We start from the raw sequence: 19,566 nt of genomic DNA, 5'->3' as shown, positions 1-19,566 counted from the left end.
CTGCCACTCACATACATACCCTTCACTCTCCCCCAAAGTGTGCTATCAATATTCCTGGAAATAGAGAAATAAGATGAAAGCATACTGTATGCCTGATTTGTTTCCCCTTGCTCACTTTTTTTTAAAAGAATCAAATTCTTTCTGCCCCATTTATAACAAACGATATGAATTTCAATAAATTCTTATTAAAACACAAGGCAGACCGAATCATCGTTATCTGCAGATACCACTTCAGGATATTTTGTTAATCCTAAACATTAATCAGCTTGATGTGAATTCATAAGCTAATGAACCTAGCCTGCTCACATTCTGTTTCCTTTCTATATTCAGTATGTTGGAAGGCGTAAGCATATTTCTACCCACCTACAGCAAATGTTTTGTATCTCACCTCTCACCATCTACAACATGGCAAGAGAATTCAATCCATTCAATTAACATACTTTTCATTGTCGGCGGCTTTGTTTGTTTTGCAGTGAAAGAAATTCAGGTTGACAACTTAAGTTTTTCTGTTTCATAATTCAAGTTTACTTGTCACTTCAAAAAGCTCCCATTCCAACAGAAGAAACTCGGTGGGTTGTTTGATTTGATAAAGCTAAGAGGAAGAAAACAGAGAATGTTCAACCTAAGCATGGAGCATTTGCTATCGTGCTGCCATCTGCCACTCATTGTATCCCCCACTTGGGAACTTACTCAAATGTTGTCTGTTCCCTTCTCCAAAGTGCAGGAGAAAAGATCCTGTCCTGCTTGTTCAGGTAGCTTTCTAGAAGACACCTGTCTGATCAGCGGATGCTTTCCGAGCATCAGAGGAAATGCCGTACAAGCATTTACTTTTCAGAAAATGATGCTTTGGAGATAAGGAAACCTTCTGTGCAGCATCCTTTGAATTGAATAAGATTATTACCTGACTGAATAAGTGACTTAATCAAATTACAGCTAGTCCTCAAGTTATGAATGTAATAGAGTCTGCCCATAATGATCGTAACTCATAGAATTACAGAGTTGGAAGGGATCTTGGAGGTCTTCTACCAACCCCCTACTTAGGCAGGAAATCCTATACCATTTCAGACAAATGGTTATCCAATCTCTACTTAAAAACTTTCAATGTTGGAGCATTTACAACTTCTGGAGGCAAGTCATTCCACTGATTAATTGTTCTAACTATCAGGAAATTTCTCCTCGTTTCTAGGTTGCTTCTCTCCTTGATTAGTCTCCACCCATTGCTTCTTGTCCTGCCCTCAGGTGCTTTGAAGGATAGCTTGACTCCCTCTTCTTTGTGGCAGCCCCTGAGATATTGGAACACTGCTATCATGTCACCCCTGGTCCTTCTTTTCATCAAACTAGACATTGTGATGATAGTGATAAACCATGACCAACCTACGGTAATTTTACAATCTTTTTTGTGATGGTTATGGCAGTCATTAAGCAAATGCCACAGTCATTAAGGAACAATGATTCCTTAGAGGCACAGGTTTTTGAAAACGGTAAGTAAATAATGGTTTTTAGCAAAACTGTCATAAAACACAGTCATGTGAACACGGGAAACTGCAAACAGCCATTGAGTGTGGTCTGGTTGCCAACTACTTGCAATCATGTGATCATAAAGGATTGTGGGAGGTGACCATCAGAATTTCGAATCTAGGTCATAAGTACCCCCTAAGTAGGTCTGTTGGAACTTTCAATGGTTGCTAAGCAACCAGTCATATGTTGAGAGCTACCTATATTGTCAATGTTTTCAAAGAATCAATAGGCCACTTCTTAGTCAATTCTAGTATACTCTAAATGACTAAAATTTGAGCATTCTTGTGCTGCTCTCTTATATGTGCCCAATCTCACTTCTATATTTGCAGAATAGTTCTTGTGTACTGTTTCTCCAGGATCGTAAAGAATAGAAACAATGAACATGCTAAGAATGTAAAATCAAGAGTGGTTTATTAATTGATAAAATTAAAAACTGGGTTAGCAAATTACAAGCATCCCCAAAAATGCCATCAATATAGTAATCATTTGGAAAGACTTGAGAAACTGCTTTGTTAATGAAATGAACAAACTTTTTCCAGAACTTGGAAGAAACCAAGAGGGACCAGACACATTTCAATTAAATGAGAAAAGCTTGTCACTTTCTGGAATAGCTGTTTTAGTGCTAATGAAAATGTAGATCATCCGTTTTCTGCATGAGGTACCTTGCCAATTATAGGGGAAAAATCTTATTTGTAGTTTAATTGATTTTAACATGATGCTAAGTTGGATGGCCTTCCTTCCTTCCTTCCTTCCTTCCTTCCTTCCTTCCTTCCTTCCCTTCATTTTCTGTAATCATTTAGATTATTTAGAATTTCTCCAAGAAGTCAAATGGCAGTCAGAATCGTGCAATCAGAGCCCCACAATGTATATAAAATAGTCTGGGGCTTTTATTACATCAGTTGTCATCACATCTTCACTACTTTGACTTTCAGTCTGTAGATACCTAGAACTAGATACCTCTGGTTCTTAATCAATTTAATTACAGTACTTGCAGCCAATTTGTGTATTAAATGCCTTCTTTTGGTACAATCCTGTTCCTCAAGAACTATACAGTAGTGGCCAAAATTGTGGAAACCTTTTGGGAAAAGTGTATTTTTGAGGTTTGACCACTTTTTGGGGGGGCGTTTCAAGATAATCCTATTCCACTGCTGGAATGGCCTGGGAATAGCCCAGACCTTAACCCAATTGAAAATCAATGGCACCCAATAAAGAAACTTGTTAGTCAGAAGCGACCCAGTAATAAAACCCAGTTAATAGAAGCAATCATTCAATCTTGGTTTCACATTAGAACAGCTGCAGAATTAAAAGACTTGGTTTCACTCCATGGGAAGACGTTGTAAGGCTGTAATTCATGCTAAAGGTTACCCAACTATTAACTGACATGGTGATAATTTTTGTATATCTCATTTTTTTCTACATGTTTCGCTTTTCTTCTTTATACTGTAACTGTTAAGCTAATCATAAAAGTTATTGCATTACATTCTTGATTAAATTATCTTTTCATTGATATATAATTTTATGATACTATTTCAAAAAAAATAGTGTTATTAGCTAGTTTTAGAAAATACACTTTTCCCAAAAGGTTTCCATAATTTTGGCCACTACTGTAGTCTTCTTGGTTTCCCAAACTTCAGTTCAATCCCAAAGGAAGACCTTGGAAAGGCATTCCTTTCAGGGGTCTATCAGTTAAGGAAGCAATTTCCTCTGGGAAATTGCAGAGGGATGGATAAAAAAAAACAAGATAATTTCAATACAGTTACCTTGCAACAAGAAGTTCAGAAGCATGACCGAAGCCATAACCCCCATCTGCACCCCCCCCAAAGAAATGCTGAAAGAAATTCTGAATCATCTTGAAGATGCAGTAGAATAATAGCAGCTACTTTTACAGAGTTTTTTTTTAAGCTGAAGGAGAGAAAAATGAAGGACATAAAAGAAAAGGTTTAGTCCTTAAAGAATGTACAGATTAGTCTCCCACAAGGCACAATGAAGCATCATTTTGAATCACTTCTAATCACAGACTGATAATCCTTTCTTGGATAAAGTTTGTTTATCCAAGACCTGAAGAGTTGATTTAGTAATCAGGATTTTATAGAGCTCCTTCAATCCTGAAGCTTTTGATCTACTTGCTGACCACATCCGTTTTTTCTGGATAGAAATCAGGAAAAGTTCCAGCTAAGGAGATACAGGTCTTTGTTGTGTAATAAATGTAATATTGTATTACCTAAGCCAGAAGTGTCCTACCTTGGCTACTTTAAGACTTGTGGACTTCAACTTCCAGAATTGCTGACTGAAGAATTCTGGGAATTGAAGTCTACAGGACTTAAAATTGCCAAGATTAGACACCCCTGATCTAATCTAAAGAAGGTCCAGGGTGGTAGAGCAGCTAACAACAGAAGACATCTTCCTGTTTTAATAAGAAAATGTAAAACTCATCACAAGCAATCTTCTATATATATATAAAAGCCAAATACCACTCACTCATTGTCACTGCGTTATTTTATTTGCCAGCTGAGCTTCATTATTTCTGGACTGTCAGACTCTCAGTAGCTTGCCAACTTCTTATCAGTAAGCTACGTGTTTCCGTATCCACCCACATTCCTTCACTTGCTTCACACACTCTTTCCTTTGTTCTCCTGCCAGAGAGGTCCGTCTTGGACCGGCAGGAGATCTCACTTGCCAAAATGTAACAATTAACTTTTCTTAGTTAGTGAGGTGTTTTATTTTCTTTATAACAAATAAATGAGTTTTATTAGAAACTTTTCTCGCGTTTCTTTTCAGATTATTGCAACTAGGAATAAGCCTCGATTCATCTCCTCCTCTAAACCAGGGTAATTAGTCCCAGAGCCAAACATGGGATTAATAAATGCCCTGACACTCATCATGAAATCTCCAGAACAGTAAAGCCTACAAACTTGAAATTTGGCATATATGTTCTTCTGGGCTTCTAGGTGCTCGCTAAGAAAGGATTTTTCAAAATGACCATCAGATCATTAGTATTTCATATATAGTATTATATTCACACTCTCTGATGCTAAAGAGTTAGACCAGTAGTGGGTTGCTACCAATTCTACCTGGATCGGCGAACTGATAGTGGCAGCGGCTGGAGGCTCCACCTACCCACGATTCTGCGCATGCGCAGAAGCATCAAATGTGTGTGCGAGCACACGAGCGAACCAGTAGCAATGGGTTTTGCAACCCGTTACTGAGTTAGACGTTCTACTCCCCCTCCCCACCTGAAAGGAAATCTGTCCCAACTGCCAGTTGCCTTATATTAACACGCTCTGATGCTACTCCTAAATCAGGCGTGGGCGTGGCCAGTGCATGACTCATCCAGCCTGTGGGCTGGGACATTCTACTTCCCCTCCCCTTCCAACTGCCAGTTGCCTTATTCTACATTAAGTTTCAGGCTTTAAGTGTCAATTTATCACACCCAATCACATAGTTTCATAGCAAAGCATGGGTGTCCAGCTAGTAATCGGAGAGATTCTCCTGGGCAGATACTTTTGCTGGCCTTAATACACATCTATTGTTGTTCCTGGATGGCTTTACCAGCTAAAAGTTGTTTAAGGACTATTATCCTCTAGGAAGGACTCCATGAGTCCATAATTGACTTTTCCTTGAGATTAAATGTTGAGGCTTTGGTGCTCAGGCCTGGACAGAACAGAGGAAGAACCAATAAAATAAAACAGGATGGAAAGAGCAGAGCAAAGAGAAGGGAAAAAAAGATGGTTTTTCTTCACTGTGAAGCTTAGGAAAGTCCATCATGATATGGTTGTAAGCCCATTACTAAAAGATGCCTGAGGGTGATAGGAAAACGATGGCCTTCAGGAGAAAAAAAGCATTATCAAGAGAAAGGTAGAAGAAAACTACTAAATTGCATATTGATTTGCCCGATAGCACTAGGTTATCAATTAAGAAGCCATTGCCACAGGGACAGCAGATGTTAATTCAGGTATTAGTAACCTTGATTTTGCTTCTTTTTTTACCAGCACAGCCCCTGTACTAAGTTTGTTTATCCATTGTTAGACAAGCATTCCTTCTGCTATCTTTTGATCAGAGCAGGACAATTAGCTCTTCTGGGTGAAATGAATATGAATGGGGGGGGATTAATAATTTAGATGACTGAGATATAATGTTTATCATTAGTTTATCTCTTAGTAGTTTAGTGGGAACCAAGAAGTAGGACAGGATATGTTTCTTCTGTTCCTCGCACTGAGTGAGTTCACATATTAAGATTATTATTCAATAAATATACTTGGCTGACTTCATACTATTCCCAAAGCCCTAAATCAGGAATTTTCAATCTTTGAGAGGTCAGGAACCCAGTTTGGCCTTCTGACCTTCTATGTGACCAGAGGAAGTCAAGTCACTTTTGTGATGCAGTAGCCGCTAAAAGAGAATGGGCGATAGTGGTTGTTTACTTGTTTGTGTGAGGGAGGGGAATAATAAAGGGCATGAGACTTGGCAATGTGTTGAAATACAAGTCTAAAATTCTGCACCTCAAATTGTGCCGCCGAATTTGTATGAAGCAGTTTGGAGGAACTCATAACTCTGAGCAAGCCAACCACGTGCCAGGTTAGCCTGAGATGGGAAGCCAGTCATTCAGCACAGATAATCTGCTGAGTTTGTTTGGCTAAATTTGCAACTGATCTGAGGGCCATCATATACTAAACTATGGTGGTATTTAGCTGGTTCAGACTGGTTCCAGTATTGGGGCATTCACAACTTCTGCAGGCAAGTTGTTCCATTTATTAATTGTTCCAACTGTCAGGAAATTTCTCCTTAGTTCTAAATTGCTTCTCTCCTTAATTAGTTTCCACCCATTGCTTCTTGTCCTGCCCTCAGGTGCTTTGAAGAATAGTTTGACTCCCACTTCTTGTGGCAACCCCTGAGATATTGGAACACTGCTATCATGTCACCCCTGGTCCTTCTTTTCCTTAAACTAGACATACCCAGTTCCTGCAACAATTCTTCATATGTTTTAGCCTCCAGTCCCCTAATCATCATTGTTGCTCTTCTCTGCACTCTTTCTAGAGTCTCCACATCTTTTTTACATCGTGGCGACCAAAACTGGATGCAGTATTCCAAGTGTGGCCTTAGCAAGCCATTATAAAGTGGTATTAACACTTCATGTGATCTTGATTCTGTCCCTCTGTTTATGCAGCCTAGAACTGTTTTGGCTTTTTTGGCAGCTGCAGCACATGGCTGGCTCATATCTAAATGGTTGTCCACTAGGACTCCAGGATCCCTCTCACAGTTACTACTATTGATCAAGGTACCACATATATGGTACAATTTGTTTTTCTTCCCTAAATGTAGAACCTTGCTTTTTTTTCACTGTTGAATTTCATTTTGTTAGACAGCGCCCAATGTTCAAGTCTGTCAAGATCCTTCTGTATCTTGAGCCTATCTTCTGGAATGTTGGCTATTCCTGCCAGGTTCACCCGAACTGGTAGCGGAGATTGCGGGTGGGCCCGCCCCGCCCCCTCGCCCCAGTGCTATGCCATCCTATTTAGGCATGTTTTCAAAGCTGGGCGCATGCGCGGAAGGCCCTCACGTGAGCAAAGCACATGCACAGAAGGCCGGACGCATGCACATAAGGTGTGCGCCCACGGCAAACCGGTGGTAACAATATCTGAAACCTACCACTGTATAGGATTTATTTTAATTGTGGGGTTTCCCTCTCTAAAATACCTTAAACTAATGCAGCATTGGTTACACTTACTGGATTTTTCCAGATCTACCTGTAGATTAGAGAAACCTGGGATTATAAAATTGTTTAGTAGTCAAGAGTATGCAAGATCTTTGAGCAATGATGGTAAAAAAAAGTTTCCCAGTGGTCCACACCCTTCTTTTTATTTGACTGCTCTGCCACCTCTCTGATTCTCTGCACCCACAAACCTTATCACATTTGGGTATAGACTGAGGAGCACCCAGATGAACTCGAGAGTTACTGCCTCTCATAAAATATTCTGTCATTCAGAAACCAGCCCGAGACATGATTTGTGGCCTATCTCTTGAAAGCATGCATTATTTACAGGGACTTCAAATCTGCTCCTATCCAGCGAGCTTCCAAATTTGGTTATAAAGTGCCTTCTTTTTCCCCCAGTCTCTCTAGTGGTTAAAACCTTCTCACCAAGCCCTATTACATTATGCAGGCTGTGAAGCAAAGATGCTGATGAGTATTTAGATTTTCTACCTCTGCCTCCCTCCCGCCTTTTGTAATCAAACAGGAAATTGGGGATGCCAAAATAAATGACTAAATTAAACCCATTTCCACAAATATTTAATGGGTTGGCAGTTTGCACAACCCAGGGAGTTCTGCGAAATGTTTACACTAGCAGATGAAGCGCCTTCAAAGCCAACCAGGATACTGCAGTTTGGGGCTCGCAAAGACAAACTATTTTCTCCTCTCCCCAGAAATAATGTAGTGTAGCTTTGAGAGGAAGAGTGACTTGTGAACCTCAGTGTAAATTCTTGTGGCCTCCTGGTGCTGAGGACAAACTAGAAGCGGTCCCTTCCCAAAATCAATGATAGTCCTTTCCCTCATTTAGCTTTGTCCCAACTTGCTTCAGCCTCACAACTCAACACTGAGCAGATTACTCCAAAAAGAAACCAGGAGTCCTATCAGAGGGGATTGGAACAACTTGCCACAGCCAACTCGCCATGGCCAACTTGTCACAGGACAACTCGCTGTGCGACAATTTAACAATTCTATTTAATTATTTAAAATAAAATAAAAAATATTTTATTTCTTGCCATTCATCTTTCATTCTGACCCTCCTTTTGCATCCTTTCTTTAATTAATTAATTTATTTATTAGTTCAATTTATATGCCGCCCTTCTCTGGAGACTCAGGGCGGCTTACAATGCGTTAATCAATAGCCTTCATACTTTTGTATATACCTGCTTAGTAGGGCTTTCGCCCCCCACCCATGGTGTTCTTTTTTATACAAATTCAGCTTATTGCCCCCACAAACCGGGTCCTCATTTTGCCTACCTCAGAAGGATTGAAGGCTGAGTCAACCTTGAGCCTGGTGACATTCGAACCTGCAGTAATTGCAGGCAGTTGGTGCTATTTAACAGCACTTTAGTCTGCTGCGCCACCAATGATTCTGTTCTTTGACATTAGTGTAACACTTGTCCCTCAGTGAGTTGTCCTGTGGCAAATTGGTCATGGTGAGTTGCCTCCAGCAAATTGTCATAGACCAGTGATGGCTAACCTTTTCCAGACCGAGTGCTCAAAGCGTGTGCACATGCCCAAATCCCCAAAATGCAATGTGCGTGCCCTCCGCATGCACCCCACCTCAGTGCATGTGTGTGCACCCCTGCATGCGCCCTGCCTCCACGCATGCACACACACACCCCGCATGCCCCACAAAACATACACATGTGGCCCCCGCATGTGCCCACACACGTGCCCATCCCACGCATGCACACATTGGCTCCGTACATGTAGCTCACCCCTCACGCATGCATGGCAGGGACCCAAAGACCAGCTGACCAGTGAGAGGTGTGCATGCATGCATGGCAGAGCTGAACTGGGGCAATGGCTCGCATGCCCACAGAGAGGGTGCTATGTGCCACCTCTGGCACACATAGTCATAGACCCATCTCAAAGAACCCTACCAGAATCTGATGAAGTGGGCTCTAGTTTTCAAACTTTTTTCATAAAATCTGTTATTAGGAAGGTTGGTTAGGTGGTTCCAGATTCCCTCAGATTTCTGATTAATACAGCTCTCCTCCTACATTGCCCAAAGGAGAAGAGATCCTGGTAAGAGTAAAAGACTTTCCCTCCCAATCTCATTGAAAATTCTCCAGTACAGCTCTCTCCCTTCACTTTTAGTTCAGCAGACGTGTAAAAGAATTTCCCCAAGGATTTGGATTTGAGACATAGGTTGGATTTCTCTCTCACCTTGCTGTTCCTGAATTACAGTAGTGGCCAAATTGTGGAAACCTTTTGGGAAAAGTGTATTTTCTAAAAAATAGCTAATAACACCACTTTTTTTTTTTTTTTTGGAGTAGTACCATAAAATTATATATCAATGGAAGGATAATTTAATCAAGAATGTAATGTAATAACTTTTATGAAGGATTTGCTATTAGAATAGCAGTTACAGTATAAAGAAGAAAAATGAAACACGTAGAAAAAATGAGATATACAAAAATGATCACCATGTCAGTTAATACTTAGTTGGGTAACCTTTAGCATGAATTATGGCCTGAACCGTAATTGGACTGAACCAAGTCTTTTAGTTCCGCAGCTGTTATAATGTGAAACCAAGATTGAATGATAGCTTCTATTAACTGGGTTTTATTGCTGGGTCTCTTCTGACTAAGAAGTTTCTTTAGTCGTCTCCATAGATTTTCAATTGGGTTAAGGTCTGGGCTATTCCCAGGCCATTCTAGCAGTGGAATAGGATTATTTCGAAACTCAAAAAAAAGTGTTGTTATTAGCCATCAAACCTCAAAAATACACTTTTCCCAAAAGGTTTCCACAATTTTGGCCTCTACTGTAGTAACTAAAAGATTTTTTTTTTTTTTAATAACTGCTTGGTTGAAATATTCAGGGCCCCTGGGATTTTTGACCTGATAGATTCATTTAAAAAAAAAATGCAATCTGCAATATTTTACTTCCTTTTTTGTTTCATGGTCCTGTTCGGTAAAGGTACAGGTAGGCCTCGATTTACAACAGTTCGTTTAATGATGGTTCAAAGTTACAATGGCACTGAAAAAGTGACTTATGACAGTTTCACACTTATGACCATTGCAGCATCCCCCATGGTCACATGATCAAAATTCAGACCCTTGGGCAACTGAGTCATGTTTATGACGGTTCCAGTGTCCTGGGATCATGTGATAATCTTTTGCAACCTTCTGACGAGCAAAGTTAATGGGGAAGCCAGATGCCCATTAAAAACTGCAGTGGCAAGGAAGGTCATAAAATAATAATAATAATAATAATAATAATAATAATAATTATTATTATTATTATTATTATTATTATTATTATTATTATTATTATTATTATTATTATTATTATTATTATTATTTTATTTCTATACCACCCTTCTCCCAAAGGACTCAGGGCAGTGTACAGCCAATTTAAAAACACAAGACACAACAATGATTAAAAATTAAAATAATTAATAAAATAATTAAATAGATTTGGCCGGTTTAAAACCCCAAAAATTTAAAATACCCCAATTTAAAATTATTATATTGATAGCCCGGCCTGGCAGAACAACAGGGTCTTCAGTGCGCAGCGAAACACCCGGAGGTCGGAGATCTTACGTATTTCCGGGGGCAGTTCATTCCACAGGGCTGGGCTCCCACAGAGAAGGCCCTCCCCCTGGGTGTCGCCAGCCGACATAATTTGGCTGATGGCACCCTGAGGAGACCCTCTCTGTGGGAGCGGACTGGTCGGTGGCAGGCTATTGGTGGCAGAAGACGGTCTCGAAGGTACCCGGGTCCTATGCCATGGAGCGCTTTAAAGGTGGTAATCAACACCTTGAATCGCACCCGGAAGACCACTGGGAGCCAGTGCAGCTCGCGCAGGAGGGGTGTCACGCGGGCACAACGAGTTACACCCATAACCACCCGCGCAGCCGCATTCTGGACCAGTTGGAGTCTCTGAGTGCTCTTCAAGGGAAGCCTCATGTAGAGAGCATTACAATAGTCCAGCCGGGAGGTGACAAGGACATGAGCTTACTTAGCAAGACAAATGTTCAATTGTGGTCGTAAGTTGAGGAGTACCTGTATTAACTCCAAATGATTCTATCTGCGCCAAGGTGGCGCAGTGGTTAGAGTGCAGTACTGCAAGCTACTTCTGCTGACTGCCGACAGCCAGCAGTTCATCAGTTCGAATCTCACCAGGCTCAAGATTGACTCAGCCTTCCATCCTTCCAAGGTCTATAAAACGAGCTGGATTGTGGGGGGCAAGAAGCTGTCTCTGTAAACGGCTTAGAGAGGTCTGTAAAGCATTGTGAAGTGGTATACAAGTCTAAGTGCTATTGCTATCAACAGATAAAGCCTTAGGTCACCAAGATTCATAAAAGGGAAATGCCATCTCGATCCAAAGTTTGCATTTTGTCTACTACTGCACTACTGCAATGGACCTTTTGAAAAGAAGGAAGCAAAACCTCAAGAAACCATCAGCAAAGTGGTGGAAGCAAGGCCAGTGGTCACAACAGCTGAGTTCAATTTTAAAACTGAGTTCCCACTTACCGTGTACAAGCCAGAGATGTTAAAGACAGAAGGGGGGGAAATCCTCAAGAGTAACATCCATGCAAAGATCCTATCCCAAGTAGTTTCTCCAAGTAGTGGTTCAACCAATATCTGAATGGACACTATGGAAATCAGACAGGGGTGAAATTCATTTACCTTCCCTACCGGTTCGCAAATGTCTTTGTGTGCATCATCATCATCTGTGCATGCGCAAAGCCTTCTGCGCATGCACAGAGGCTTAAAATCATCGCAAAAAAGCGACATCATGATGTCCGTGTGGGTGGGTGGAGCCTCCCACAGCCGCCGCTACCGGTTCACCTGATCTGGATAGAACCAGCTGAATTTCACCCCTGAAATCAGAACATAAAAACTTACAAATGGCATCTTAGCAATGCTGCAAATGTCTTTTATTGGACTATGTGATTCAAGGTGAAAGGTCCCCTTGTTCTGATGCACCTTGAGTGCTTGATTTAACCTCATAATATCTGTGTTCTGACATCTTCTGGATAGAAAACCCAATGTTAGAGAGAGACCGACAGAGCCTGGGGGAGGAGTCAAGCAGGGAACTAATTTGAAGTCCTTATATAGGCACAAGAAGGTGAAATCTGGCCCCTCTTGAATGTCAATGAAATTTAACTGGTTTATCCAGGTACAAACCGTCACTTTGAGAAGATTTCTGCGTACAGACATGAACAATAAATCAGCTAATTTAATTCTTTATGTATGAATCTGGTTGTTCACACCTGACAATATTTGATTTATCTTGCTTACGTTAGAAGCATTCCGTATGGGTTTTATATCATTCTATAACTGTCTTGAGTTCCTCCAAAACTTCATGGGATTAACGATTGTAGGGAAAAAAGTTGTGCTTGGCTCAAAATATGATTTGATTTTTACCTGCTCCATTAGGTCAAATAAATGCATTTTAATGTTAGGTAGATCTTTGCTGGGTGTCAAATTTGGCTTTACTGGGGAGGTTTATCAGGGGATTTTTGTCTGGGTGTTATTTATTTATTTATTTATTTATTTATTTATTTATTTATTTATTTATTTATTTATTTATTTATTATTTATAACTAATTTCAGGATTATTTATTGGAAACACAGGGCATAAATCCAATAAATAACCTGTCTTTTAATATGTTTATTCGAGGGCCAATTATAAAAAGCAGGCCTCCTCTTCAATGTTTCTTCAAAGCTTGTGGCTGTTTAGATTTACCTTCCTCTCAGTCTTTTAATCTTAGGCATGCATAGAGGAAAGTGTTTCCTTCCCTCTAGAGCCTGCTGCTTGTTATCTTGGGTTTAATTTTTCAAAATAAGCCACTTCAAAGATTACTAGATGGCTCTTGGGATACTGGGGCAGGGAGGTGAAGAAGAAATAAGTTTCTGAATCTCACTGCCCTTCCCTGGACTCTGCTCTCTGTAAAAACAGCCCCTTCTCTTCCTCTTCTAAGGCTGATCTCATGGAAAAGATCCAAAATACCTACTTGTGTGTTCATGAGGTTCATTACTTAGATGAGTGATAGTTCATTTACCAAAGAGAATGTTCAATTCATGGATTTCCAGTATTTTAACTCTGCTGACTAGGAGACAAGGATTATGTTAGAACATATATAGCATGGAAAGGCTCTTCTGGTGTTAGTGGTGACCTTCCATCTGTTTGGACATCTGGCTCACAATCCTAGGTCACTGTAAGTAGAGTTAAATTCTAAATTTCAGAAGACTTACAGTAGTGGCCAAAATTGTGGAAACCTTTTGGGAAAAGTGTATTTTCTAAAACTAGCTAATAACACCACTTTTTTTGGAAGTAGTACCATAAATTTATATACCAATGGAAAGATAATTTAATCAAGAACGTAATGCAATAACTTTTATGAAGGCTTGCTATTAGAATAGCAGTTACAGTATAAAGAAGAAAATTGAAACACACGGTAAAAACGAGATATACAAAAATGATCACCATAGAAAAAACGAGATATACAAAAATTATCACATCAGTTAATACTTAGTTAGGTAACTTTTATCATGAATTACGGCCTTACAACATCTTCCCATGGAGTGAACCAAGTCTTTTAGTTCTGCAGCTGTTATAATGTGAAGCCAAGATTGAATGATTGCTTCTATTAACTGGATTTTATTGCTGGGTCACTTCTGACTAACAAGTTTCTTTAGTCGGCTCCATAGATTTTTCAATTGGGTTAAGAAGGTCTGGGCTATTCCCAGGCCATTCCAGCAGCAGAATATGATTATCTTGAAACTCCCCCAAAAAAGTGGTATTATTAGCCATCAAACTTCAAAAATACACTTTTCCCAAAAGTTTTCCACAATTTTGACCACTACTGTAAGTTTCAAACCCTCTCAATACTATCCAATGAAAGTTGAATAATAATAAATGGCAACAATCCTGTTTATCGTATACATCAAATGGGTATCCTAGAAGATTCCTTCACACATTTTCTGAGGCTCCAGGAAGATAAGAATATACAGTGGCACCTTGGTATTCATCCTTAATTGGTTTCAGGAGGTGTGATGAGTACCAGAAACCACTAATATCAAACAATTTTTTCCCCATAAGGAATAATGTAGTAGTGGCTCACAAGGCAGCCAACACTGACAAATTCTAGCTTGTGTGTTGAGTACTAAACAAACGATGAGTACCAGGACAAAATTTTCACATCAAAATGCATTGAGTACCAAATTTGATGAGTTTCAAAGCAGTTGAGTATCCAGGTGCCTCTGTATAAAGCATTTCTGGGGGGAAAAAAACCTTATTGTTTGTCAGACCTCTGGAGCAGTGAGCATTCCTGTTATTTTTTGTAATGGTCATTTTTTTATTATTCTTTTGCTTAGATCTGAAAGGAGTAGTTTCAGCCAAGAATGATATCCGAGTTGAGATTGTTCACAAGGAATCTGCCTCAAGCAGAGAAAATGAAGAACATCCAGCAATCAAGCAGTTAATGGTAAGGATTCGTTCTGGTTTCCCTTAATCCATTGCTGTCCCTCGCTCACGACTATAATGAGTGCAGACATATGTTTTTTTAGTGTAGGAAGGCCTATGACAGGGAGGTATGCTCTTTCAAAATTTAACGCATCGCTCGGAGCTGTTAAAATCACAGAGTGCAACTTTATTAATGCAGACAAGAGAAACCGGAGGGATTGACTATTGCTGTTCGGCAAATAGCCTGCGGGCTCTGATGAAAAGTAAGGTTTCCTACTACTTGATGGAGAAGTTGACATGACCACCAGTGGACCCCAAGGATGTTAAACAGTGCATGAGCATCTACCACCCTCATCTATTTAAGCATGAACAACTGAGATGCATCTTCAGTTGCAAGATGGACGAGTACACCAAGTCTTGCAACAGGGAAAGTTGGTTGGTTGCCTCATTACTGTCAAACCCACTAGATCTCCAAGCTCAAGAGTGGGGTGACCTGAAATTACATGCAATTCCAACTATCTCTCCGAGATGATTCAGGATGGTTGAATGCCTGGGGCTATCTCTAAATGGTAGCTCCCGTAGCAGTAAAAATAAAATATTAAACAAAAGATGCTGCTGATCGAAATGGACAATTCACCTTGAGTTACAGTTCAACAATTTCGCTACCTCTTTGCAGTGCAAAACATGAGATGCTGAGGTAATATGATGCCACTGATAGCATCCCCATCTGCCCTCCCCAAACCTCCAAAAAAAGGTGTTTTTTGTTGTTGTTCAGTCACTAAATCATGTCCAACTCTTTGCAACCCCATGGACCATAGCATGTCAGGTTCCTCCCATCCTTCACCGTCTCCCAGAATTTGGCGAAATTCACATTCACTGCATCAATGACACTGTCTCTAAGCATCTCATCCTCTGCTGTTCCTTTCTCCTTTTGCCTTCAATATTCCCAACATCGGGGTCTTCTCCAGGGACCCTTTGCTTCCCATTTGATGGACAAAGTATTTGAGTGTCAGCTTCCAAAAATTGAAATTTTTAGAACATCCAGAGAAGGAAGATACTTAATGCAACGACCCCCCACCCTCCCAACCTTTTGGGAACCAGGAACCAGTTCCGTAGAGAGAGGTTTTCCCATGGACCAAAGGGGGTGTGGTTTCGTGTGTGCTGCCTGCAAGCCACAGATAGAGCTTTGCTTGTTTGCACAGCCCAGTTTCTGGCATCCCACAGCTCGGTACTGGTCCACGGCCCGGGGGTTGGGGACCCCTGACTTAATGCGTAACTGGAGAGTATGAATATCATTCTGCTTTAATTAAAACAACATTTTCCTGATGACATTCACTCCTTAAAATGAAGCTCCCAGCTTGCCTTTTTCCATAGCTAATTTCAATCCTTTGGCCCAAAGGACACTGTGCTATTATAAAGATTGGTAGACCTAGACTGGGTCACGGGCAGAGTTGACTCATTCAAGGAATTTGCTACTCAGCCCTCACACTACTATGTACATCAGATAGTTAATCTCCCATGTTTGCTATGGAAACCAGATGCTGATGTCATAAAGACTAAAAATATAATAAATATATAATATAAATAATATAAAACATGATAAAGCCTAATAGACCAGACTCTGCCGGTTGGGGTGGGATTGAAATGGGGGGGGGGGAGTTCCAGACTGGAGGCAGCTGCTGGACTGATGGCAGAATCTCCCCCACCCTTGTTCTCTGCTTCCCACCCGTCCATCTTTTTGGGTTATGCTAAAACACTGAGCTTGTCGATCGAAAGATTGGCAGTTCAGCGGTTGGAATCCCTAGTGCCACGTAACGGGGTGAGCTCCCGTTCCTTGTCCCAGCTTCTGCCAACCTAGCAGTTTGAAAGCACGTAAAAAATGCAAGTAGAAAAATAGGCACCGCCTTTGGTGGGAAGGTAACAGTGTTCCATACGTCTTTGGCGTTTAGTCATGCCGGCCACATGACCATGGAGATGTCTTCAGACAGCGCTGCCTCTTCGGCTTTGAAACGGAGATGAGCACCGCCCCCTAGAGTTGGGAACGACTAGCATATATGTGCGAGGGGAACTTTTACCTCTTTTATCGATGTATTCTCATTGCATTCTTTTTCACTGTCTGTCTTATTGCTCTCTTATTTCCCTTCTGTTTACCATCTTTTCCCTTCTTCCTTTCTGTCATAAGCTGCCTAGAGTACCTCCACGGTGAGATGGGCAGCGAATAAATATAACAAATAAAAATAAATAAATAAAAGTATGTCACAGAAAACAAGAGCAGAGACCTCTGCCACTCAGTTTCTGATGCTCTGTCTCTCTCTCCTCTCTCCTCCAGATATTTCAGGAAGTTTTTCTGTTGAACAGTTATAGGATAAATGTATTTATACAATACTGGGCACAGCTAGTGGGGGATTTTTTTTAAAAAAAAAAAGAAGTTGGGTTAAATACTTGCCAAGACATGAAGCTACAAGGAACAATTTTCCTATTCATGCTGCCATTTGGCATTCCAATGCCAGATTTGCTTTGTCCCTGCTGGGACTACATTATAAATGACTAATATAAGACAACCATATGGAAAGAATATGGAGCCATGGCAAACACAGCAAAACTGTCCAGTTATAAAACAGAGACAAGAAAAGCAAAAGAGAGGCAGAGAAGAAAGCGTGTTTTAAGCATTCCTGTAGACACACCTCTATCATTGATTCAATTTCTCAACCATCTTTTATTTATTTTATATTTTATATTGTGCCTTTATTATTTTTGCAAATAACTCAAGGAGGCAAACATATCCAACACAACTTGTTCCTCCTATTTTCCCCACAACAAAAACCTATGAGATGAGTTGGTCTGAGAGAGAGAGTGACTGGCCCAATGACTAAGATGGGACTAGAAGTCACCGTCCCCTGGTGATTGGCTCACAGTCTTTCAACCAGCTTTCATGGCTAAGATGGGACTAGAACTCGCTGTCTCCTGGTGATTGGCTCACAGTCTTTCAACCAGCTTTCATGGATAAGACGGGACTAGAACTCACAATCTCCTGGTGAATGGTTCAAAGTCTTTCAACCAGCTTTCATGGCTAAGATGGGGGTAGAACTCACCATCTCCTGGTGATTGGTTCAAGGTCACCCAGCTAGATTTCATGGCTAAGGTGGGACTTGAACTCAGTCTTCCACTTTGTAGTCTGCTGCCTTAACGACTAGACCAAACTGTCTCTCTTATTGACTCTTATTTCTTATAGGAGAGATGTGTGGCATAAATATTTAATAAATAAATTGATATTGATTCATTTTGGTTGGAAAGGTGGCCAAGGAAAGACCCAATTTGAGAGGAAATCCTCATGGCTTGGGGAAAATTGATTTGAAATGATACAGATATGCAAACCTGATTCTTGAAATGTCTTTGAAAGCAGAATAAGGAGCTCTCCATCAATTATCGTTGTCTCTCAGTTGATCCGCCAAATTCTAAACCATTCTTTATTTTGTTTTTGAAACTCTCGGTAAGAACAAGTATCACACAGCTGGATTTTGTGCAAGCTTCTCAAAGCTAAAATCCAAATGTATACCAATACCAAGCTTACTTGGGCACAAGTTTAAATAACCAACTTAAATTTTCATAAAATAGCTTATTTTATTACTGTGGTGTTTTATATACTCCTTTATTAATTCTTGTGCGATACATTCCCAATTTACTACCTTTCAATCCGAGCTGAAATCCACATTTAAATTTAAATAGTTTGTTTTATTTATAACCATCCCATGGTTCAACAAGGGAGCACATGTTCCGCATGTAGAACATTCTCAGTCCAATCTTCAGCTCCTTCACCTCACTTTTACCAGAATGGTAAACGTTTTACCAGAGATAAATGAAACAACAGTCTGATTTGGTAATAAACTGGTTTCCAATCTTCCATTTATCAAGGCTCATGAAGCTATGAGTCTTCCTCTTCCTCCTTTCCTTCCTCTTCTTCTACTGCAATATCCAGTAATCCTAATGATTGTTTGTTTATTTTTTATTAAATGTCTACACTGTCCATCTCACCTAAGTGACTCTGGGTAGTTTACACAAGTGGTGGGTTCCTCCCGGTTCAGCCCGATTCTCCTGAGCCGGTAACGGTGATGATATGACATCACTGAACCGGTTCTGCCCCCCCGCCCTCCCCCCACGTCCGCCCCACCCCCGTGTTATTCTTACCTTTTATTTGGCCCCACCCCCAATCTATTGCTGCTTCCTGAGTCCCAGCTGACGGCTAGAGGGAAAAAAACTGTTTAAACTCTTGCCGCAGGGCTTCAAAGGTCCACCCTACAGCTGATCAGTGTTAAAAGAAAACAAATGAATAGACCTAGGTACTGACCTGCAAAAATATATGAGTAGATCAGTGCCTGCAAAAACAAATGAGTAGACCGGTACAGCTCTGTAAGCAGTTAAAAGCCTGGTAGACCAGTACCTCTGCTAAATCCTAAATAATTGTCACATGACCATCAAGCCACGCCCACAAAATAAGCCACGCCCACAGAACCGGCAGTAAAAAAATTTAGAACCCACCCCTGGTTTACATCAACACACACATTGTTACATCTGAAATCAGTGTTCTCCAGATATGTTAAGGCAGCAGCATCTAAAATTACACACAGAGATCCAACAACTTCTCAAATCCCTTTTATTTCCATTTGACACTGGCCAGGAACTTTCCTATTCATTAGGAATAAAATGAGTATATCAAGCTATAAAGAGTTTCAGTGCAAAAGGGCAAGGGCAATATCTTTGAATCGAATCAGAATAGAACTAAAAGGGACCTTGGAGGTCTTCTAATCCAACCCGTACTCAAGCAGGAGACCCATACTTTTTCAGACAAGTGGCCGTCCAGTCTCTTCTTAAAAACCTCCATTGAT

The 19,566-nt window shown here is 40.5% G+C and overlaps 1 protein-coding gene across 1 annotated transcript in view; it reads left to right on the top strand.

Moving 5' to 3' along the window:
- KIRREL3 (kirre like nephrin family adhesion molecule 3) overlaps positions 1 to 19,566 on the top strand; it is a 375,859-nt gene that overhangs the window by 326,484 nt on the left and 29,809 nt on the right. The window contains exon 15 of the mRNA XM_070952317.1: positions 14,596 to 14,705. Within this exon, the coding sequence (XP_070808418.1) occupies positions 14,596 to 14,705 (110 nt within the window). The remainder of the gene's footprint in view (positions 1 to 14,595; positions 14,706 to 19,566) is intronic.

This window comes from Pituophis catenifer, unplaced genomic scaffold (assembly GCF_029215685.1).
Source record: "Pituophis catenifer annectens isolate HBS135680 unplaced genomic scaffold, rPitCat1.0.hap2 SCAF_12, whole genome shotgun sequence".
Classification (NCBI taxonomy): Eukaryota; Metazoa; Chordata; class Lepidosauria; order Squamata; family Colubridae; genus Pituophis; species Pituophis catenifer.
This window is presented reverse-complemented; position numbering and strand designations above follow the sequence as displayed.